General features: G+C 39.3%; 2 protein-coding genes across 6 annotated transcripts in view; one reads left to right on the top strand and one right to left on the bottom strand.

Moving 5' to 3' along the window:
• The window catches only part of ACADSB (acyl-CoA dehydrogenase short/branched chain), a 49,556-nt gene extending 47,308 nt beyond the window's left edge, over positions 1 to 2,248 (bottom strand). The window contains exon 1 of the mRNA XM_014794086.2: positions 2,112 to 2,248. Coding sequence (XP_014649572.2) covers positions 2,112 to 2,153 — 42 coding nt within the window. The 5' untranslated portion in view covers positions 2,154 to 2,248. The remainder of the gene's footprint in view (positions 1 to 2,111) is intronic.
• A 106-nt stretch (positions 2,249 to 2,354) lies between these two features.
• On the top strand, positions 2,355 to 17,455 carry IKZF5 (IKAROS family zinc finger 5). Of its 5 annotated transcripts, none has more exons than XM_087432763.1 (6): positions 2,355 to 2,484; positions 3,957 to 4,106; positions 8,424 to 8,477; positions 11,223 to 11,391; positions 13,303 to 13,485; positions 15,030 to 17,455. In XM_087432763.1, exons 4-6 carry the CDS (start codon positions 11,259 to 11,261, stop codon positions 15,971 to 15,973), a joined length of 1,260 nt encoding a protein of 419 aa, XP_087288889.1. In that variant the 5' UTR covers positions 2,355 to 2,484; positions 3,957 to 4,106; positions 8,424 to 8,477; positions 11,223 to 11,258; the 3' UTR covers positions 15,974 to 17,455. The 5 variants fall into 5 exon arrangements, with proteins under 5 accessions (XP_087288889.1, XP_014649559.1, XP_004438954.1 ...); XM_087432761.1 differs by lacking the exon at positions 8,424 to 8,477 and adding an exon at positions 3,062 to 3,266 and having other exon boundaries at positions 2,388 to 2,484; XM_014794073.2 differs by lacking the exon at positions 8,424 to 8,477.
• Positions 17,456 to 19,498: the final 2,043 nt, after the last annotated feature.

Here is a 19,498-nt window from a genome sequence, read left to right as displayed (position 1 = left end):
CATTAGCTATCCTGGAATAATTCTTTCTTAAAGAAGCTTAGTATATTCCTACCTCTACACATTTGCTTACACAGCTCCTTGGCCTGGAATCTCGACCCCTTGGCTGCTTTACCTAAACCGAAGTCATACCTTCTTTTGATCCTCAGTTCAAGTCCCACCACCTATAAGCCCATCTGTCCATGCTATTTATTTGGCACCGGCAATATGCTGTTTTCTACTGTCCTAATATGCATTTCCTAATACATATACTCTGTCTCCCCAAGTCAGGGCTGGGGAGACAGCCCTTTGTGGGGCTGGCCCAGTGGTGTAATGGTTAAATCCTTGCGCTCCACTTCGGCGGCCCAGGGTTCACAGGTTCAGACTTCGGGCACTGACCTATGCACCGCTTATCAAGCCATGCTGTGGCAGGCGTCCCACATATAAAGTAGAGGAAGATGGGCATGTATGTTAGCCCAGGGCCAATCTTCCTCAGCAAAAAGAGGAGGATTGGCCACAGATGGTAGCTCAGGGCTGATCTTCCTCACCAAAAAAAAAAAAAAAAAAAGGAATTTTCTTGAGGTCAAGGACCCAGTCATAAACTTAAAGATCCCTAAGACTGTTCAGAGTACTTTGCCTAGGGCAAAGGCACACAACCCCCTCCTTCCGAAATTATTGGGAGGATGAGCCACAATAAACCAACAAATCCAAACAAATTAGGGAGGCAGCCGAGAATGAAGGTCAAGTTTAGAATCAAACCAGCTCTATCACTTTCTAGCTGAGTGACTTTGCGTAAGTCATTCAATCTTTTTCAGTGTTAGCCTCTGCAGCTGAAAGATTAAACTACTTTTTAGGACGGTTGTGAGGATGGAATGAGATGATGCAGATAGAGCACCAAGAACACTCCTGCCACACAGTATGCGGGCAGTAAGTGCTGGCTCTGAAACAAGAGTCAAACCATAAATGGCAAGACCCAGGGAATTTTCTTTGCTAAACTATTAACAACAATTATAAAACAGTCCTAAACAGTAACCATGAATTTGTTTCTTTGGGACAACATACTAACATGACTTTAATCATTTTCTTAATATCCTAAGCCTGTAAAAATCAACATTAATGATCTCTAATAAAAAAGAGTCCTCCCTCCAAGCATAAGACTGAAGCAGCAGTTGAAAAGCCCTTAGGGCCACCCCGTGGCTTAGCGGTTAAGTACACGCGCTCCGTTGCTGGCAGCCCGGGTTCAGATCCCAGGCGCGCATCGCTTCTCCAGCGATGCTGGGGCCGCGTCCCACATACAGCAACTGGAAGGATGTGCAGCTATGACATACAACTATCTACTGGGGCTTTGGGGGGAAAAATAAATAAATGAAATCTTTAAAAAAAAGAAAGAAAGAAAAGCCTTTAACTCATTAAAGCAAATGCAAATAAATATAAAACGTAATTAGGTACAACAGGTGGATATTCCCGGTTTCAGCTCAAGTTCGAAGAAGGGGGACGGGAATGGGGACGGGAATGGGTCCACTGTGCCGCAGTGAGCTCACCCATGGAAGATGCTCGGGCCCCAGCCACGAGGGAATTCTCCTAGTCGTTAAGTCCGAAGTCCCTTCTTTACTTTGGAGCAGGGACGCGGAAGGGAGGACACGGATACACTCTGCTCTGAATGAGACTGTGCCTCTATTTTGACAATCTTTTTGGGGGGGAAGGGATGAAATGTAATCGCTAGGGAAAGGCGACATCGGAGAGGTGACATCTCTGCAAAATGCCTCCAAAGACCCAAGAGTCGGTGGCTCCCAGGGCCCAACGGCCTGCAAAGGAGATCTTGCAGCCGTGGCTCTGCGACCCCACACCAGGTGCTCGTTCCGCCAAAGAAGCTTCTAGACCAGACCCCAGACCCCTTCTCACCAGCTGCCACACCCAGCCCTCCTTACAGAAACGGAGCCGGCTCGGCCGGAGGCCTGGAGGGACGTCGGGGTCGTGGTCGGCCCGCGGTGAAGGGTCTGAAATGGACCTGGCGGAGGCAGGGAGGCGCGGACCCAGGATGTGGAGCGGGCGTCCCGGTCCCGTTAGGATAAGACCCCATCGCCGGGGCCAAGGTCATCCCGGACCCCCAGGACGGCCGCCGCGAGTGCACTCACCAGCGCGCTGCCGCGCAACAGCCGAACCGCCGCTCCCTCCATCCCTGCCGCAGGCCCGGTGGCGTAGCGGATCCCTCAGAATCGCTCCTTCTCGCCAGGGCTCAGCAATTCAAGACCTGGGGGCGGGCAAAGCCAGGGCTCCGCCCACTTCGCCACACCTCTCAACCTTGACCACGCCCCCCTCGTGCTTACGGAAACCCGAGAGAGACATACAGTCTCACGCGAGACTTGCGCAAGGCAGTGGGGCGGGAAGGGAACCGGAGACACAACAAACATGGCGGCGGCGGCGGCTGGGACGGTGACGAAGACGGCGGCGGCGACGGCAGCGGCGTTGAACAAGGCGGTGGGGGTTACTCGGTGCGGTTGTCAGGTGGTAAGTAGCAGGCTCCTGGCTCGGACGGCGGCGACATGGCTGAGCAGGACCGTTAAGAAGGAGCAGCGGGAGGCGAGAGCGAGGTTCGCGGCGGGCCGGCTCACCCTGCCTGGGACTCAGCCTCAGTGGAGGGTCGGGCGTGGGCGGTCGGTCGGCCGGCAAGGTCACGACCCGGGATGTTCCTGGCCCGAGGGCGGAGGGTGCGGTGCCTGTGGCCCCGGGAGCCCCAAAGGAGCGGCGCCTGCTGTGGGGGCGCCGTTGGGCAGGGGCTTGGAGGCTCCGGGGAAGGGGATTGCCTCTCGCTCTGACAGGTGGTCGTGTGGGGGGCGTCCCGAGGGTTGCTCTTCACGGAGTCTCGGGGTTTGGGGGTCAGCCGAGGTGCGGTCTCCTAGGTGTTCCGAATCCTGGTGAGGATGCCGCCCCAACGCCAGTCCCCTGCCCCTCATTGGGATAAGGACTTTTAAAACCTTCGTCTTTTATTTAGTGATACTGCTGTGATCTATTTGTGCACTTTGTTTGGGGGAGATGTGGGGTTGGGGGAGGACTTGGCAGCAAATAACTGTTCAATTTCACGCAGGGTTTAAGTCTCTTAATAAACTGCCTGGAGTGGGAGTAGCCCAGCCGTGCATCTGCTAAGTGCTCGGTAACTTTGTGACTCGGAATTGAAGTTAAACTGGTTCCAGCTGCTACTAACCACGGCCCATTTAGTGTCCCTTTAATGTGCTGTTGAGAACCTGAATGAAGAGTGACGAGCGGGAGAAGAAATAAAGGCGTTTTAAATTGTGAGATCTAAGGAAAGTCAGTTTAGAAGAAACAAAAACCTTCTGTAAAACAACTTTTTAAACGTCTGGATTAACAATTTTTAAATTCTGTTTAATTTTTATTTATGTCCTGCCTTCAACACAGCTACAGATTAGTATATTCTTGGGAATTTGTTACAGCGAATTGAGATATTTGGTGCTTTTTGCCCCTGGGGGTCCAAAGTGTTTCCTAGAAAGCCCTAAGTGTTTGGGATAATAAAAATGGGAGTCAGATGTGCCCATTGGGTGTGCATGGTGGGTTTTTTTTGTTAATCCTTTCCCGCAAATGTTTTCCTGTACGGCTGGTGCATTGTTTTTATGCAGCTATAGCTGTTCAGCAGTACTAAGCCTGACCCTTTTAAAGTATATTAAGAACAAATGAAATTGATAACTTGAATTTAGAGACATTGAAAATTTGCCAAAAATGAAGTCTTAAGAAATCCAGCTATGGAAAAAACCAATAGTCAGTCATACTAGTGCATGTTATTCTTTGGTGATTCTTTGAACTTTTGTTAAAGTGAACCTGTTGCTTTCTTCTTTATCTGTTAGCTTAATTTCTTTTCTGGTAAGGGTAAAATGGGCACAAGTTATTTTACTAGTTTATTAAGCCTGTAGATGCTAATTAAGTTTTTGTCATAAAGATTTTGATTTGTGGTGTGCTTTTCTTTGCAGACCTCTGTATGGCTTTTCAATTTTAGTTGAAATTTCCCTCCATGGCCTTTTGGAGTCCCTTGGTGTGTCTCCAGAGTAAATTTTTATTACTCTACATTTCATCAATATTGGAATGGCAAGAAAAAGGAGGAACTGATTTGGGGTGAAAAGGTTAGATTGTGACTCTTCTTTTGGATTTCTTCTAACTTGTATCAAAAATGTCCCTTTTTGACTTCAAAAATTTGGCTTTTGACAGTTCTGTAATCAGAGGAAATGTGTTCTAATTCTTTTTGAACGTCCATGTTATTCTCTATACAAACCAAGCCTCATTTGTCAGACCTCTCCATTGATATGTATTCTATGACAGAGTAAACCTTTCAGTGATCATAATTATTAGGCTATCGAAGTAAACTGAGCTGCAATCACTTTATGTGTAGAGGCCTGCCTAACCCCCAAATTAAGATAAGTTAGTTGCTAAGTATTCTACCTTATGTTAGTAACCCTTCTCAAAAATGGTAGGTAAATAAAATAGATCCTACCATTCACTAATCATGCTGTTCTCAAAATTCTCCCATAGCTTATAAAAAAGATACACTTTGGGTGGAAGGTAGGGAAAAGAGCCTCTTCTGGTTCTTATGTTACCTCTGTTTCACAGTCATGGTTGTTTTCTTTTTTTTTTTTTTTTTTTTTTTTTTTTAAAGATTTTATTTATTCAGTTTTTCCCCCCAAAGCCCCAGTAGATAGTTGTATGTCATAGGTTCACATCCTTCTAGTTGCTGTACGTGGGACTCGGCCTCACGTTGGACGGAGAAGTGGTGCCTCGGGGCGCGCCCAGGATCCGAACCCGGGCCGCCAGCATCAGAGCGCACGCACTTAACCGCTAAGCCACGGAGCCGGCCCCATGGTTGTTTTCTAATTCGCATCCTGATGCCTTTGTTTTGTTAGCTCCTGGTTAAGAGGTTGTGTGTGTGCATGTGTGTGTATTGATCAGCAACTTCCCATTTATAACATGAGACTGAAGAAGAAAGATCAGAGGATGTCATACAAATAAATCCTTTATCAGAAACCAAGGAACATCAGAGAGTAGTTTAAGTTACCTGTTTAAAAGTAAAGAGGTTTTCATGTTTTTTTTGGGATATCAAAGCTTATTTCTCAAATAACTTCTTTCCTTCACTAGCTTGGGTAGCTCTGGTTGTTTTGTAAGAACCTTATTTTTGAGCTTTGAACGGATAATTTGGGAAAAGCTATTGGCATAAAAATAATTTAGGTACGTTCTAGCTAGCTTCTATATAGACATGTAGCCCATGGAATACTGTACTAGACCCAGCTTAACTTTAATCAGAGTAATCACAGGGAGGACTCAGAATTTTTGCTGTATCTTGAGGAATGATAATCATAAAGTGTGGGAATAATTCTTCTCTTTGGTTGATATAATTAGATATCAGTTAGCAGAAAGAGTAGATCAGACTTGGAATACACCACCAGAATCTGTAACAAAATTGGAGAACTATTAAATATGTTTCTTTTTCTGATGACATGATTTTACATGGTGAAATTTTGCGTAAGTAACTTTTTGGCTAACAAGCTCTATGGTGTTGAATTCATGGCTAGTAGGAAAGATATTTTTAATAAAAACATTATAGTTTGCTGATTTCCAAAGGTAGATTTTTATGTTATGTTTGCAAAGGTTTTTAAATTTATCAGTGCCTTATAGGCATCTCCAGATAGCAGTTAATTTGTGCAGTTCTTAGATTAAACTTTCAGTCCTGAGACTGATGATTACTTTATTAAAGATAGGATAGGACAGGTTTGGATATAAAACCTTAATTTCTTTCAATATCAGGAAGTCTTCTGTAGTTTCAGAATTATTTTTCTTTTTCTGTTTATTGTGCTTAGAAATACTGACTGGAGATGGAGAAAGCTGGGTTTTGAACCAAAGACTCAGTTCAGATTTGGGCACCTTTCATTCATACTCCTCTGTTCCACAGACTAGAGCTCTGCAGGGGTTTGTCTGTGCATGTGTGTGTGTGTTTGTGTGTGTGTGTGTTTGTGTGTGTGTGTGAGGGAGAGGGAGAGGAGGGAGAGAGAGAAAGTGATGTAGGTGAGGTGGGCACAAAAATGCTTAGGGATGGAATGACACTTTTTAAATCATTGCACAATGTCTGAGGTTATAAACCATAAATCAATATATTTAAAAGTCTAAGAATAGTTTTCTTTCATGTTTACAATGTTATCTTCTCTTTTTGCACTGACATCATTTGTTTTTGTTTTTCTTTTTTTAGTTCATCATACATTATGATTGAAAATCACACAATTTATGGCAGGGAACACAGTGAAATTTATAATGTGACAATGTGATAATAGCCAATACAAAATATGCCAGCCATCCTCTGTAATTAGGTTCATTTGTGTTCTTAAAACTTGAGATGCATGTATAAAAATATCATTTCCTTCTGCCTGCTTACTGGCAATCTGGTGCATTTTCTACATTGTCACAAACTGAAGCAGTGTTATGCTTTCTAGTCAGGATTTGGTAAGATTTATCTTGCTTATTGAAGCCTATCAAAATATATTCAGATATTTTCCAAAGGAAACATATCAATTTTCATATGAACCGATTGGCAAGAAATGATGCTAGGTTGCAGTATAAATACTCAGTTGTCTTTCTTAATTATAACTTTTATAATTAGAACATAGACAATCTATAGGGCCTTACAGCTTTTACAATTTAAAAAAAAAACACTTTCCCAGATCTTTTTTTTCTTTTTGTTTTTTTTTTTTGGTCTTAATATTCCCCCAATCCTCATACCTTTTACCTTTTATTTTCTTTTTTCCTTTTTTATTGTGGAGGGCCTCCAGTACTATGTTGAATAGCAGTGGTAATAGCAAGCATTCTTGTCTTGTTCTTGATTCTAAAGAGAATGCATCTAAATTTTCTCCATTGTGATGTAGATTTTGGGAGATATCCTTTATCAGCTTGAGGGAGTTAAAACATTCTAAATTTGAATAAACGATTCCTGTGTAGTTTTCTTGCACCTAGTGTTTCCAGTAATCCTCCCGTATCCATCTGATTGTTTTCTTCTGTGGGTGGGCTACCTTTTCTCTCCAGAAAGTTTTATCTTCTCTTTGTCTTTGAGGTTTTTAAATTTCACAATAATGTGTCTAAGTATTGTTTTATTATCATATGTTCTGTTTTGCATTCTGTGATTCCTTTCAATCTGAAAGGGATCTTTAATTCTGGAAATTTCTTGATCATTATTTTTTATTTTTTTATTGTATTTATTAATTTTTTTTTTGGTGAGTAAGTTTGGCCCTGAACTAACATCTGTGCCCGTCTTCCTCTATTTTGTATGTGAGATGCCACCACAGCATGGCTGGATGAGTGGTGTCTAGGTTCACACCCAGGATCCAAACCTTCGAACCCCAGGCCGCTGAAGCAGAGCATGCGAATTTAACCACTATGCCACCGGGCCAGCCCCAATCATTATTTTTTTAAAAAACATTTCTTCGTTTATTTTTCTCTGTCTTTCTGGAGTTCATGCTACACCTCTGTCTGCTATATTTCTTACCTTTTCACATATGTATTTTTACATTGCTCCCTAATCCTGTGTGTTTTGAATTATCCTTTTTTTTCTTTCAGCTTTATTGAGAGATAATCTTATTATAGATTATTTTGATCTAATTCTTACTAATCTTTTTCATTGGAGCTGACTAGCTCACTTTTTTTTTCCCCTAACCAGAGGGCTAATTTTAAAGGACAAATAATCAGCAGAATCAACTATAATCACAAAACAAATAGTACTACAATGATTAGGAAACATAGAGAACCAGTTAAAGTAAACATGGTAAGATGGGAAAAAGCAACTGAAACAAACTTATTCAGAAACCAGCAATAATCCTTAAGATTGAGAAACTTGAGCCAGACTAAAGCAAGTGATTTAAAGAGGTGGCCTAAAAGAGTAAAATAAGAAGAGATGAATTTGGGAAATTGCAAATTGATTTGGGAGATTGCAAATAGGATATATGAATTAACCAGACTGAGGTGAACCATGTTTGTTTCATTGTAACTAAGGAACAGATGTATAAAATGATAAGATGCTCAGTTGATGAACTGATAGAAAAAGGAAAAACACTTTGAATCTGGGATAGTGAGGAATTTCTTAATCCAAAGTATAACCATTTTTTGCTACAAAAATAGCTACTCTTGTCTGAGAACATGCCATATGCTACACATGTGAGATACTTTACGAGATACTTTATGCATACATACCTGTAAAACTTAAAACAGCACTGCAAGTTGGTACTATTATCCCATTTTACAAAATAAGCTAAAGCTGAGAGAAGTCCCTGTTCAGAGCCTTAAAGCTAGTAAGTTTGACCTAATACCATAATATTCTGTTTATCCAGAGGATAGACTTTCAGTAGCCTTAACTTTCTAGAAAACAGTGAAAAGAGGTAGTAAAACTAATACCTTTTTGAAACCTCTAGGTCGCTTCTAAGAAGGGAGGAAAGGAACTATTCACAAATGTTGCGTTAAGAAAAGTGAGTATTTGGAGACCTGCATGTCCTTATTTGGCTCAATGTGTTCAGTTTTAAGAACAAATTAGATGTAAGGAGAGAGGAAGACAAGAAATAAAAAAATAAAATATATCAGTCTGGACCAGTAAACAGGGGAAACCAAAAACAGCCCTGTGTTCTTCATTAGTTCCTAAGGATATCAGTGCATTGTTGTACAGTACAATAATCGATAGTAGTAACATAGTCAAGGGTTAGTCTATTTCCAGTAGATTTCCAGTTAAGTCAATTAAAATAGAAGTTTTGGTTCTTAAAACGTTGGTCAAGCTTTTGTTAATTGGAAAATGTGCTTTTATGGAACCCTCTCATTTCACAGCCTTGCAGTTAGTTCTATCATTGAAAAACTTAGGCTCAGAAGGACCCAGAGTAGTCCAAACATTCTTGAAAAAGAAAAATATAACTGGTAGACTTAAATTACTGAGATAGTAAGATTTTTATTAAGACCATGTGGTATTAATGTGAGGATAGACAAAAATAGACCAATGGAACAGAATAGAGAATCTAGAAATAGAATCACATATGTATAATCACCTGATTTAGAAAGGTGATAATCGAGTCTGATGGAGAAAGGCTGGTCTGTTAAAGTCATGTTGCTAGAACGATTGGATAGCTCCTTGGGAAAAAGTATATTTTGACTCTTACCTCACATCATACACAAAGCTCAATTTCAGATAAAAATATGAAAGGTAAAAAAAGTCATAAAGCTTTTAGAAGAAAATACAGGAGAACATCTTCAAGTAAGATGCTGGCAAGGACACAAACCCTAAATGTAAAGGAAAAAAATGGGTAAATTAGACTATATTAAGAACTGTTCATTGAAAGTTACCATTAAGAAAGTGAAAAGGCAACCACAGAGTTGGAGAATATACTTAAAATATACATATCTAATAAAGAACTCATATCCAGAATGTTGTAAAATACTGTAACAAATTAATGAGAAAAAGACAAACAACCTGATAGAAAAATGAGCAAAAGACTTGAACAGATACTTCGCTGGATATGAAATAGAGGGTATCTAAGTGGCTAATTAACATCAAAAGCCACAACTTCATTAATTATCAAGGAAAACAGATTAAAACCAGTGCAATACCCCATACACCCACCAGAATGGCTAAAATGAACAAGACAAAAAAGACCCGAGTTTGGCAAGGCTATGGAGCAATAGAACCCTTGTTCACAGCTGGTGGGAGTGTAAATTGGTATAATCACTTTGAAAAGCTAACCGGCGTTATCTCTGGTTGAATATATGCATACCCTATGACCTAGCAGTTTCAGAGCCCTTGGGGCACAGGCAGACTAGTACTGGAAGGTGCACAAGGGGGGCTCCTGGGATGCACGTAGCCTTCTGTTTCTTGATGTTGGTGCTGATTTCATGGGTGTGTTCGCTTTGTGACAATTCATCCAGCTCTACCCTTAGGATTTATGTGCTTTTCTGTGTGTATGCTATGTTTCGAGAAAAAGTTAAGCATACATGCTGAGAAGTGACTAATCTTTAGCTTTAGATGCCTGCTACTGGCTATTAAAGAGGAGAACTTTTTTAGATAGAAAATCACTCATTATATAGAGTTTAGGAAAAGAAATTTTTAGCATAAGACATATTCAAGAAGACTGTACATTTGCATAAAAATATTTTTACTGGAAGAAAAGATATTTTGTATCCTAGATGTTAGACTCCCTCATCTTGTTCTTACTAGAAAACTTTTTGGTTATTTGATTTGTGAAGTTGGGCCATAAACCTACATGAGGACCAGTTTAGTTTATAATTACAAAATCTCACGTGACATTTCCCCTCTCTAGATCAGCCTCAGGGATTTTTTCTTTTCTTTCTTAATTATTTTTCCCCCATTCTTAGAGTGAGTAGGATGATGGGTGGTGGTAGAGGTGGTGATTTGGATTTTGAGGGCAGGGATTGGTAAACCGTGGCGTATAGGCCAAACCAAACAATGAAAGTTTTGCTTATTGGAACACAGCAATACTCATTCACTTACATGTTGTCTGTGGCTGTTTTTAGCTACAATCACAGAATTGAGTAGTTGTGACAGAGACTGCATAACCTGTAAAGGCTAAAATATTTACTATCTATCTGGCCTTTTACAGAAAAGTTTTGCCACACCATGTTCTAGATCACCTATTTCTAGACTTTTCATTCATGTGAACCCTGTGATTTAAGAGCCTTTGCTGTTCAATATGGTAGTCACTGGCTATATGTAGCTATTCCAATTTAAATTAATAAGTAAAAATTAAAAACTCAGGTCATTTATATTAGCCACATTTCAAGTGTTCAGTAGCTATATGTGGCTAGTAGCAACAGTATTGGACAACACAGATGTGCAACATGTCCATCATCCAGAAAATTCTCTCCTACAGCCCTGATTAAGTCACTTGGTTTCTTTACTGTCTCCTTCATTGATAATCCCTGCTGATGTGCAGTTTCTTTCATCTGGACTTATTTTCTCCTTTTTCTGTCTTTGTAATTTCTTTCCATCCTCTAAGACTAAGTTTGAATCCAGTTTATTTAAATATTAAATATATTAATGTTTCGCCATTTTGTGTATGTCTTATTTAGTTCACCAGGAAGATTATAAGATATTTAAAGGCAAGGACTATGTTCTGTTGCTTTTAGTGCCTTGTACATGTCTTTGTTACTGTTGTTTTAATATATACTGGATCTCCCTAAATAGTGTAAAATTATTTCATTGTTTTTCCTCTTAGGTATAACAAACTGTAAACTTAAAAAAAAAAGCAAAGATGGGTGAAAAGAAACCAGAGCCTTTGGATTTTGTGAAAGATTTCCAGGAATACCTGACTCAGCAGACCCATCACGTGAACATGATTTCTGGATCAGTTAGTGGGGACAAAGAAGCAGAGGCTCTTCAGGGAGGTAGGCTCATCTTAATACTATGAAATAATTCACTTTTCAGAAATATGTTAATGTTTAGGTATAGTTATCCGTATTACGAAGGCCACTATTCACTAATGTGAATCATTCCATTTTTTCCTAGAAAGATACAGGGCAATTTTTTCCCCTTCTCTAAACATGTCAGATTTTCGCTGAGGGAGAGTGAAGCTCCCCGAGGACTTCACATAGTCTCGAGATGCATTATAGTCTTGTTGGAAGGTAGGGATTCTAAATACCCTTCCCTTCCTCCATATTCTGTTAGCTAACAATAGACACCCAAAGGAACCCAAAGGGAGTCAGGCGTCAGCTTCACTGCACAATGGATTCTGCCGTTAGGAAATCTGCATTAGATCTGAGACAAAATAGGAATTTCTGTTTCTTCTCTCTTAAGTGAAGGAAGGGCTGACTGTGTTTACCCATCTAGGAGGGGAAACTAGAATAGAGAAAGCAGCGACCCATGTGAGCCTGCTGCAGATAGACTTTGTCTAGTTTGCTTACCACACAGGCTGGAATCTGTTCCTGAACCTACTTCACAGGTCAGCAAACTGCAGCCTGTGGGCCCCGTCTGGACTGCTAACAGTTTTTGAGTTAACTACAAGCTAAGAGCGGTTTCTACATTTAAAAATGGTTAAAAAAAAATCAAAAGAAGAAGAATGTCATTACGTGTGAAAATTATATGAAATGCACACTTCAGCATCCATAAAATTCTATTGAAACCTAGTCACACTTGCTTGTTTACGTATTTTCTGTAGCTGTTTTTGTGCTACCACAGCAGAGTTGAGTAGTTGTGATAGAGACTGTGGTAGCCCACAAAGCCTAAAGTATTTATTATCTGACCCTTATAGGAAAAGTTTGCTGACCTCTGACGTAGATGTTCTATGGCCTTGTAGTCCAGGGACTAGCAACAGAGAGCAGGTATCACCAGGGAGCTTGTCAGAAGTGCAAGATGTCAGGCCCCACCCCAGATCTGCTGAATCAGAATCTGTATTTTAATAAGCTCCCCAAGTGAGTAATATACACATTAAATTTTAAGAGTCACTGCCTTGGGAAAGCAATGGGAGAGAGGGGGACACTGAGCCTTGTTGTCCCTCCAATATGCAATAGCATTGTTGGATATTAGATTTGCACCAAGCAGCGAAATCACTTCTCTTCTCCTGATGAGGGGTGGAGGAAACACTGGAGCAGGGTCCTTGAATTTTTCACACCAGCACTGCTGCCTCCTGGAGATGGGATAGAATTGCTTTTCCCATGAAGCTGTAGGAATAAAAATGTTCCTCCTAACACTCTAGTGTACAGATTCCTGGACTGGGATTCAGGAGACCAGAGTTGTAGTCCCCACTGTTGGCTAGTTTTCCTGATGATGAGCACTTGCCCCTTTAGTTTCTTTATGCAAACAAAGAAGTCATCAGATTAGATTAAAAGCAAAGAGCCAAACAAACATCTTTTAGCTCTCAAATTCTTGATTTCTAACATTCAGAGGTATCAGATACAATATTTTCTTTTGTGTGCTTAATTGGAATTTTAAGATCCTAAATGCAACCCAGAATTTAGAACATATGTATAAACTGAGTGGAACAGTGCAGAACTCAACATTAATTGCTTTAGACTAAAGTAAATAGAGTTAGGATTCTGGGAGATTATCATGACTGCCAATTATAATATTTGTGGAAGTAAGTAACTTGAGATCCCCTATAAAAGCTTCTCAAAAACAGAGTATAATACTGCTTTTGTATAAAGTTAACCCCAGTTCAGAAACTGAGGTTATTTTATGAATTTAACTTTTGTGCTAAGTAAACTATCAATTTATGAAAGATTTTCCACCACTCAAGACTAAAATGCTACATGGAGTTGATTCTGAGATGCATAATTTCTTTTGCTATACTCTGTTTATAGCTGGAACAGATGGTGATCAAAATGGACTTGATCACCCATCTGTTGAAGTTTCCCTGGATGAAAACTCAGGAATGTTAGTAGACGGGTTTGAAAGGACCTTTGATGGGAAGCTCAAGTGTCGGTACTGCAACTATGCCAGCAAAGGAACAGCCCGGCTTATCGAACATATTAGAATCCACACAGGTAACGGAGAAATGGCTGGAGAAGGCATGTCTTTGGGGGCAGGAGAGGGGCCAAGGAGGGCAGGTTGATCTGTCATATAAGTAGTTAGAGAGTTTCAAAATGGAAGTTGACACAAGGTTTGAATAAATGGGGAAGTTACTCGATTTTTATAAAGTAATAGTGTAACAACATATAAACAGGAAGTGAGGCCCTTGTAGAACTTCTCCTTCCTTAGCCGTCTTTCTTCTTGATCCAAATAATCTCTCAACATCTGTCTGCTTCTCAGGCAGGGCAGGTTAATGCTGAAGGCAGTATGAAGTGATAAAATGTTTTTTTCTTTATCCTTACTAATTACGTTTCAATTGCAGACTGGGGAAAAGTTTCTATACAGTTGCAGACAACACTGCTAATCCTCAGGTCTCACCTTAGCCAGCCCTTCTTCTGTGAACAGGGTAACTACACCTGTAGTCACCTAACTCTACCCTGCTCTGGCCCAAGACCAGGTCAGGTGTCCCTCCTGTGTGGCCCGTGGTTTCCCCTGTTGAGTTGTGGTGGCGTGAAAACCTCCTGAGGACAGGGATTGTGTCAGGGCCATCTTTGTGCCCTCAGAGCTTAACAGAGCATCCGACACGGGTACACAGTACTTGTTCAGTAAATGACTCCAAATCTCATATTCCAAATGTGTATTTTACATATTTGGGCCATCTTCAGCTAACAGCACTAGCTAGACTTGTCCCTTCTGGCAACTGAAGAAGAGAGGAAGGTAGAGGTGAAGTGCTGGCAATTTTGAAAGGACACTTTGCGTGTAACTCATACTTGGAAGCCCATTTCAATTTTGAGCTTTTTATTTAATATAAGGACAGTTTTTAAAAGGTTTTTTGTATTTTGTTTTCCTGAGGAAGGGGTATTTGTGTGTGTGTGTGTGTGTGTGTGTGTATGAATAAGTGTTTGTGCATAGATATGTACATGAACATATAACTAGGGCTTTTTTTTGTGTGTGTGAGGAAGATCAGCCCTGAGCTAACATCCGATGCCAATCCTCCTTTTTTTGCTGAGGAAGATTGGCTCTGAGCTAACATCCATGCCCATCTTCCTCTACTTTATATGGGACGCTGCCGCAGCATGGCCTGACAGGCGGTGTATCTTTGCGCGCCCAGGGTTCCAAAGCTCCGAACCCCAGGCTGCCAAAGCGGAGCACGTGCACTTAACTGCTGCGCCACCGGGCCAGCCCCTAGGGCATATTTTTCATAAAATCATTATTAATGTAGAAAATATTGTCAGTTGTGCTGTTTCTTCTTTCCCCAAATGCCAGTTGAAACCATAACAATTTTTACACTGTATTGATGAATAGGTTATATCTGTATGTCTCAAATTGTTGCTAATGAGTTTTTAAGCATTATTTAAGCTTGCAGATTTCTTTACAAATTTTAATAATCTTTTGTGCAAATGTGAATTTCTGAAAGGCATTTTATTTTTGATCAATTTCTAAATCTAATGAATGGACAAAACAAAACTTATAAATGAGCTACACTTGCAGTTTTTTCCCCATTTTTCTTTTTAAACAGGAGAGAAACCTCATAGATGTCATTTATGTCCATTTGCATCTGCTTACGAGCGTCATCTGGAAGCCCATATGCGTTCCCATACAGGAGAAAAACCATACAAATGTGAATTATGTTCCTTCCGCTGCAGTGATCGAAGTAACCTGTCCCATCATCGAAGGCGCAAGCATAAAATGGTACCAATTAAAGGTACTAGGTCTTCCTTAAGCAGCAAGAAAATGTGGGGAGTTTTACAAAAGAAAACAAGCAATCTGGGCTATAGCAGAAGAGCACTAATCAACCTAAGTCCACCTTCCATGGTGGTTCAGAAGCCAGACTACCTTAATGATTTTTCCCATGAAATCCCAACTATCCAGACTGACTCCTATGAAAGTATGGCGAAAACCACATCTACTGGTGGCCTGCCAAGGGACCCCCAAGAACTCATGGTTGACAACCCTTTAAATCAGCTCTCAACTCTAGCAGGACAGTTGTCCAGTTTGCCACCTGAAAACCAAAACCCCGCATCCCCTGATGTAGTTCCCTGCCCCGATGAGAAGCCTTTCATGATGCAGCAGCCCTCTGCCCAAGCAGTAGTTTCTGCCGTGTCAGCAAGTATTCCTCAGAGCTCCTCTCCCGCGAGCCCCGAACCTCGGCCATCACATAGTCAGAGGAACTATAGTCCCGTGGCAGGTCCAAGCAGTGAGCCAAGTGCCCACACAAGTACTCCTAGCATAGGAAACAGCCAGCCAAGCACTCCAGCTCCGACCCTGCCCGTCCAGGACCCGCAGCTTCTGCACCACTGCCAGCACTGTGACATGTACTTTGCCGACAACATTCTTTACACTATTCATATGGGATGTCATGGGTATGAAAATCCTTTTCAGTGCAACATATGTGGATGCAAATGTAAAAACAAGTATGATTTTGCCTGTCATTTTGCAAGAGGGCAACATAACCAACACTGATTGAAAACAATCACATTATGCTTTACTTGTTTTGCCTTTTTGTGTTTTGTAGTTTTGCTTATTGGTTTTTTCAGCAGGGGGGGTCATCCCTAATAAGATGTCTGCTAATTTAAAGTTTAATGTATTTATAGAATATAAATTTGACAGTGGAAACAAAATTTTCTCCTTCATAAAAATCTGTCAGTCATTTATGTATTAGAACAGTTAGACACGTTGGTGTCTATTTTTCCCTTTCATTTAGACATTTGAGAATTTGAGTGCAATCACAATCTTAAAGGGGTTCATTTAAATTTCCCACATTTATGGTCCATAAAAACTTCAAGGCTTATCAATACTCTTGATATTTCAATATACATTGCAGCTAGATGTTATTTCTACCGTATTTCAAAATGGTAGGATAAATTACTTTCTCTTACAAAATCTGTTACAACTTATTTCAATGTTTAGCAGAGGAATTGCCTTTAAAATTGCTCTTAATTGAAATACCATTTAGTTCACATAGCTTAAGTTGAATCAGTAGTTTCATTTCAACTGATAATAGTAAAGCTATTTCAGTGTAGTAAATATTTTTCCATAAGGGGAAATGTAAGACAGTTAATTCTTTTTAAAGTTATAAAAATACAAGGTAAAAGTCCTGAAAAGAAATGAAACCTAAGACTTTAAACTGAAAATGGGGTTTAATATTTTACTAAAATACCTGTTTATTCAATTTCTAATTTAAACACATGGTAATTGTCCATTGGATTCCTTTTATTATACTTCTAGTTTTTTGTAAAAACCAGAGGTAAATACATGAGAATGCTACACAAATCAGTGGAGTATCTATGAAGATGCCTTTCTTGCTTTTAATTTGAACCTTTCATTTAAATCCTTCATTCTGATGCTATTAGTGTCAGATGAGGTTGATAACTATACTGGGAAGCTGTTATTCCTCCTATTCCTTTGATGACCAAAGAGGTACAGTGGAAGTCATCCATCTTATTCCTAGGAAATGTAGTACTTCAAAAAACATCCCTGAAGTTTCCTTTTCCTGCCTTCTATCCACTTGTTGGCCGTAATTGCCAAGAAAAGGTGGGTCTAGAAACACATGGAAAAATGTGATGGTAAAGTAATATTTACAAAAATGAGAACATATGTCCAGAGTGAATTCTGGTCTCCTCTTCAGAATTGGCCATTTAAAATATTTTCTGTGAATTCAAGTTGTAATGCTTATTTGCAGTTTTACCAGTTTTTCATGTACAGTGACAAAACTATATGGAAACTGTGATTGAATTTGTCGCCTTAGTAGGAAAGGATAAAAAAGTGTGAAAATAGTTTTGAAATGCATTTAAACATGCTATTTAATTTGTTTATAAAAGTAAGATGCTGAATAAATCTAGAGTAATTCATTTTGAATAGGAGGCTATTGTTTTTTATTGTGTGATAATAGCTTATTCTGAAGAGAGCTTGGTCAAACAATAAAATATATTGTTACTAACTGTTGGTTTCTGTGTACTTTGCAAAAATTTTATTTTTAATTTGGTTCAAATCTTGAAAATGTTACTAATTGGCTTCTTAAGGAGAAGTTATCCTAACTATTAAGCAAAAAGGACCTCTACTCTTATAGTACAGAAAAGGGAAATATTGATGGTATATGTCCACAAAAACCCCCAAGTGCCAAGTTAATGGATCTTCTCCCCTTCCTTCCAAATGCTGGAACGCCCTTAAAATGAGTTCTTATGGTTTAATATCCAGTCTAAACTAGTCTCAATGGCATTCTTCAAAGAGCAGCATCAGGGAGTTTCTCCAAAGAACTATAACTCTCTTCCTTGTCAGTTCCCAGGCTTCTGAATCTACAATTCTACAATTCTGTTTCTCTGTTGCTTAGGTTGCTCACTGCTCAGATAGTTTTAATGCAGCCATTTTCAAATGTATAACTTGGCCCTAGTATTTATTTACTGCCAGAAGGAAACAGGTTGCTGTCATTTGGAAGCTTTTGTGATTATTTTCTTCCCTCTCACTTCTATTTTATTCTTCAAATAAAAGCAATACCCCAAAATAGAAAATGAAAGTTTTCATTAAACAAAGAGGAAGAACTCTCTTATTAAATCAGTTTATTAACATTATATTCTCGGCCAAATAGTGACAAATACATTTTTTATGACAACTAAAGATAGATGTGTTTTGAAGGTGCATTTTAATTTAAACATAGAAAAGATTTTTTTTCATAATTGCAAACTAGGATGTATAATTCTAATTTTCCTATGACTTAAAGAGCACAATTGGTATTCCAAAGGTGTCGATGCTTGAAAGCTACAATTAATTCTAAATGCACTAAAATTTTTGAAGCATATCTACCTTACAAACTTTTTTTAGTATTGTATTTTTTAAAAGATTTAGGATTTTATTTAAATTTTCTGTGAGTTCTGTATTTGGAGAGATGTTAGTATCTTCCATTAAGTATTGCATATGTTTCTCCCATTTTAATCAAATATTTTATAGAAATGAGTTGTTGGGGAAAGTTTAACGTGCACTATTTATAGTACTTTGCTGTTAACAGGCAATGTTATGAAACTAAATTTATTTTTGTTCAGTGAACATAAGTTTAGATTTTTAAAGTTGGTAGATAATTTATCTCCACTAATATTTTTTTAAGAAACTGTGAAGAGATTAACAGGGAATAATTTTATTTCTACTAATATAATAACTTCTTGAAATTCAAGTAAAGGCTAGATTTTTACTTTGAAAAAATTCCATTGGATATCTTCCAGTGCTGTTTCATTTTAGAAATAAGTGTTTGCCATTTATCTGCAGAATTGTTTGACAAAGGGAATATTACTAAAAAAAAGTTCAGAGATAAACCTCATTTTAAGTTCTACAAAAATATTTATCAAATGGATGTATTTAAAAAAAAATTCCCTGCTAAGGACTTTTTCATTAACTAGTCTTAGAGGGTATGTGATTTCTGGAATTTGTTTTTGTTAATGTGTACTTTGATGTCAAGAAGATATTTTGTATGCGAAACATAAAACTTGAGTGTGGCTGCAAAACACTATTGTTGAGGGATTCCAGAAAGCAGTTTAATGCTGAAATAACTGTAGTATGTAGTTCATATTGTGAATGAAGCTTTGCTTTTGTAATATATGAATAAAAACTAACACTTTCTAATGATCTCGATTTTTCTTTTTTGAAAACTAGGATCCAGTTAGTCTTTTAGCAAGTTTCTAGTACATAAAATGTTAATTAAAAAAACGAAGGTTTTGGGCTGGCCCCGTGGCGTATAGGTTAAGTGTGAGCACTCCGCTGCTGGCGGCCCCAGTTTGGATCCTGGGCGTGCACCGATGCACCGCTTGTCAGGCCATGCTGTGGCAGCGTCCCACATAAAGTGGAGGAAGATCAGCACAGGTGTTAGCTCAAGGCCAGTCTTCCTCAGCAAAAAGCAGAGGATTGGCATGGATGTTAGCTCAGGGCTGATCTTGCTCACAAAAAAAATGGAAATAAAAAAACCCCAAAGGTTTTTTGGCTAGATTTGTTTGAATTTGTAGA

Source organism: Ceratotherium simum, chromosome 6 (genome assembly GCF_057802395.1).
Source record: "Ceratotherium simum simum isolate JZ-2026a chromosome 6, ASM5780239v1, whole genome shotgun sequence".
NCBI lineage: Eukaryota > Metazoa > Chordata > Mammalia > Perissodactyla > Rhinocerotidae > Ceratotherium > Ceratotherium simum.
The sequence above is the reverse complement of the archived record's forward strand: the minus strand, read 5'-3'. Positions and strand labels throughout refer to the sequence as shown.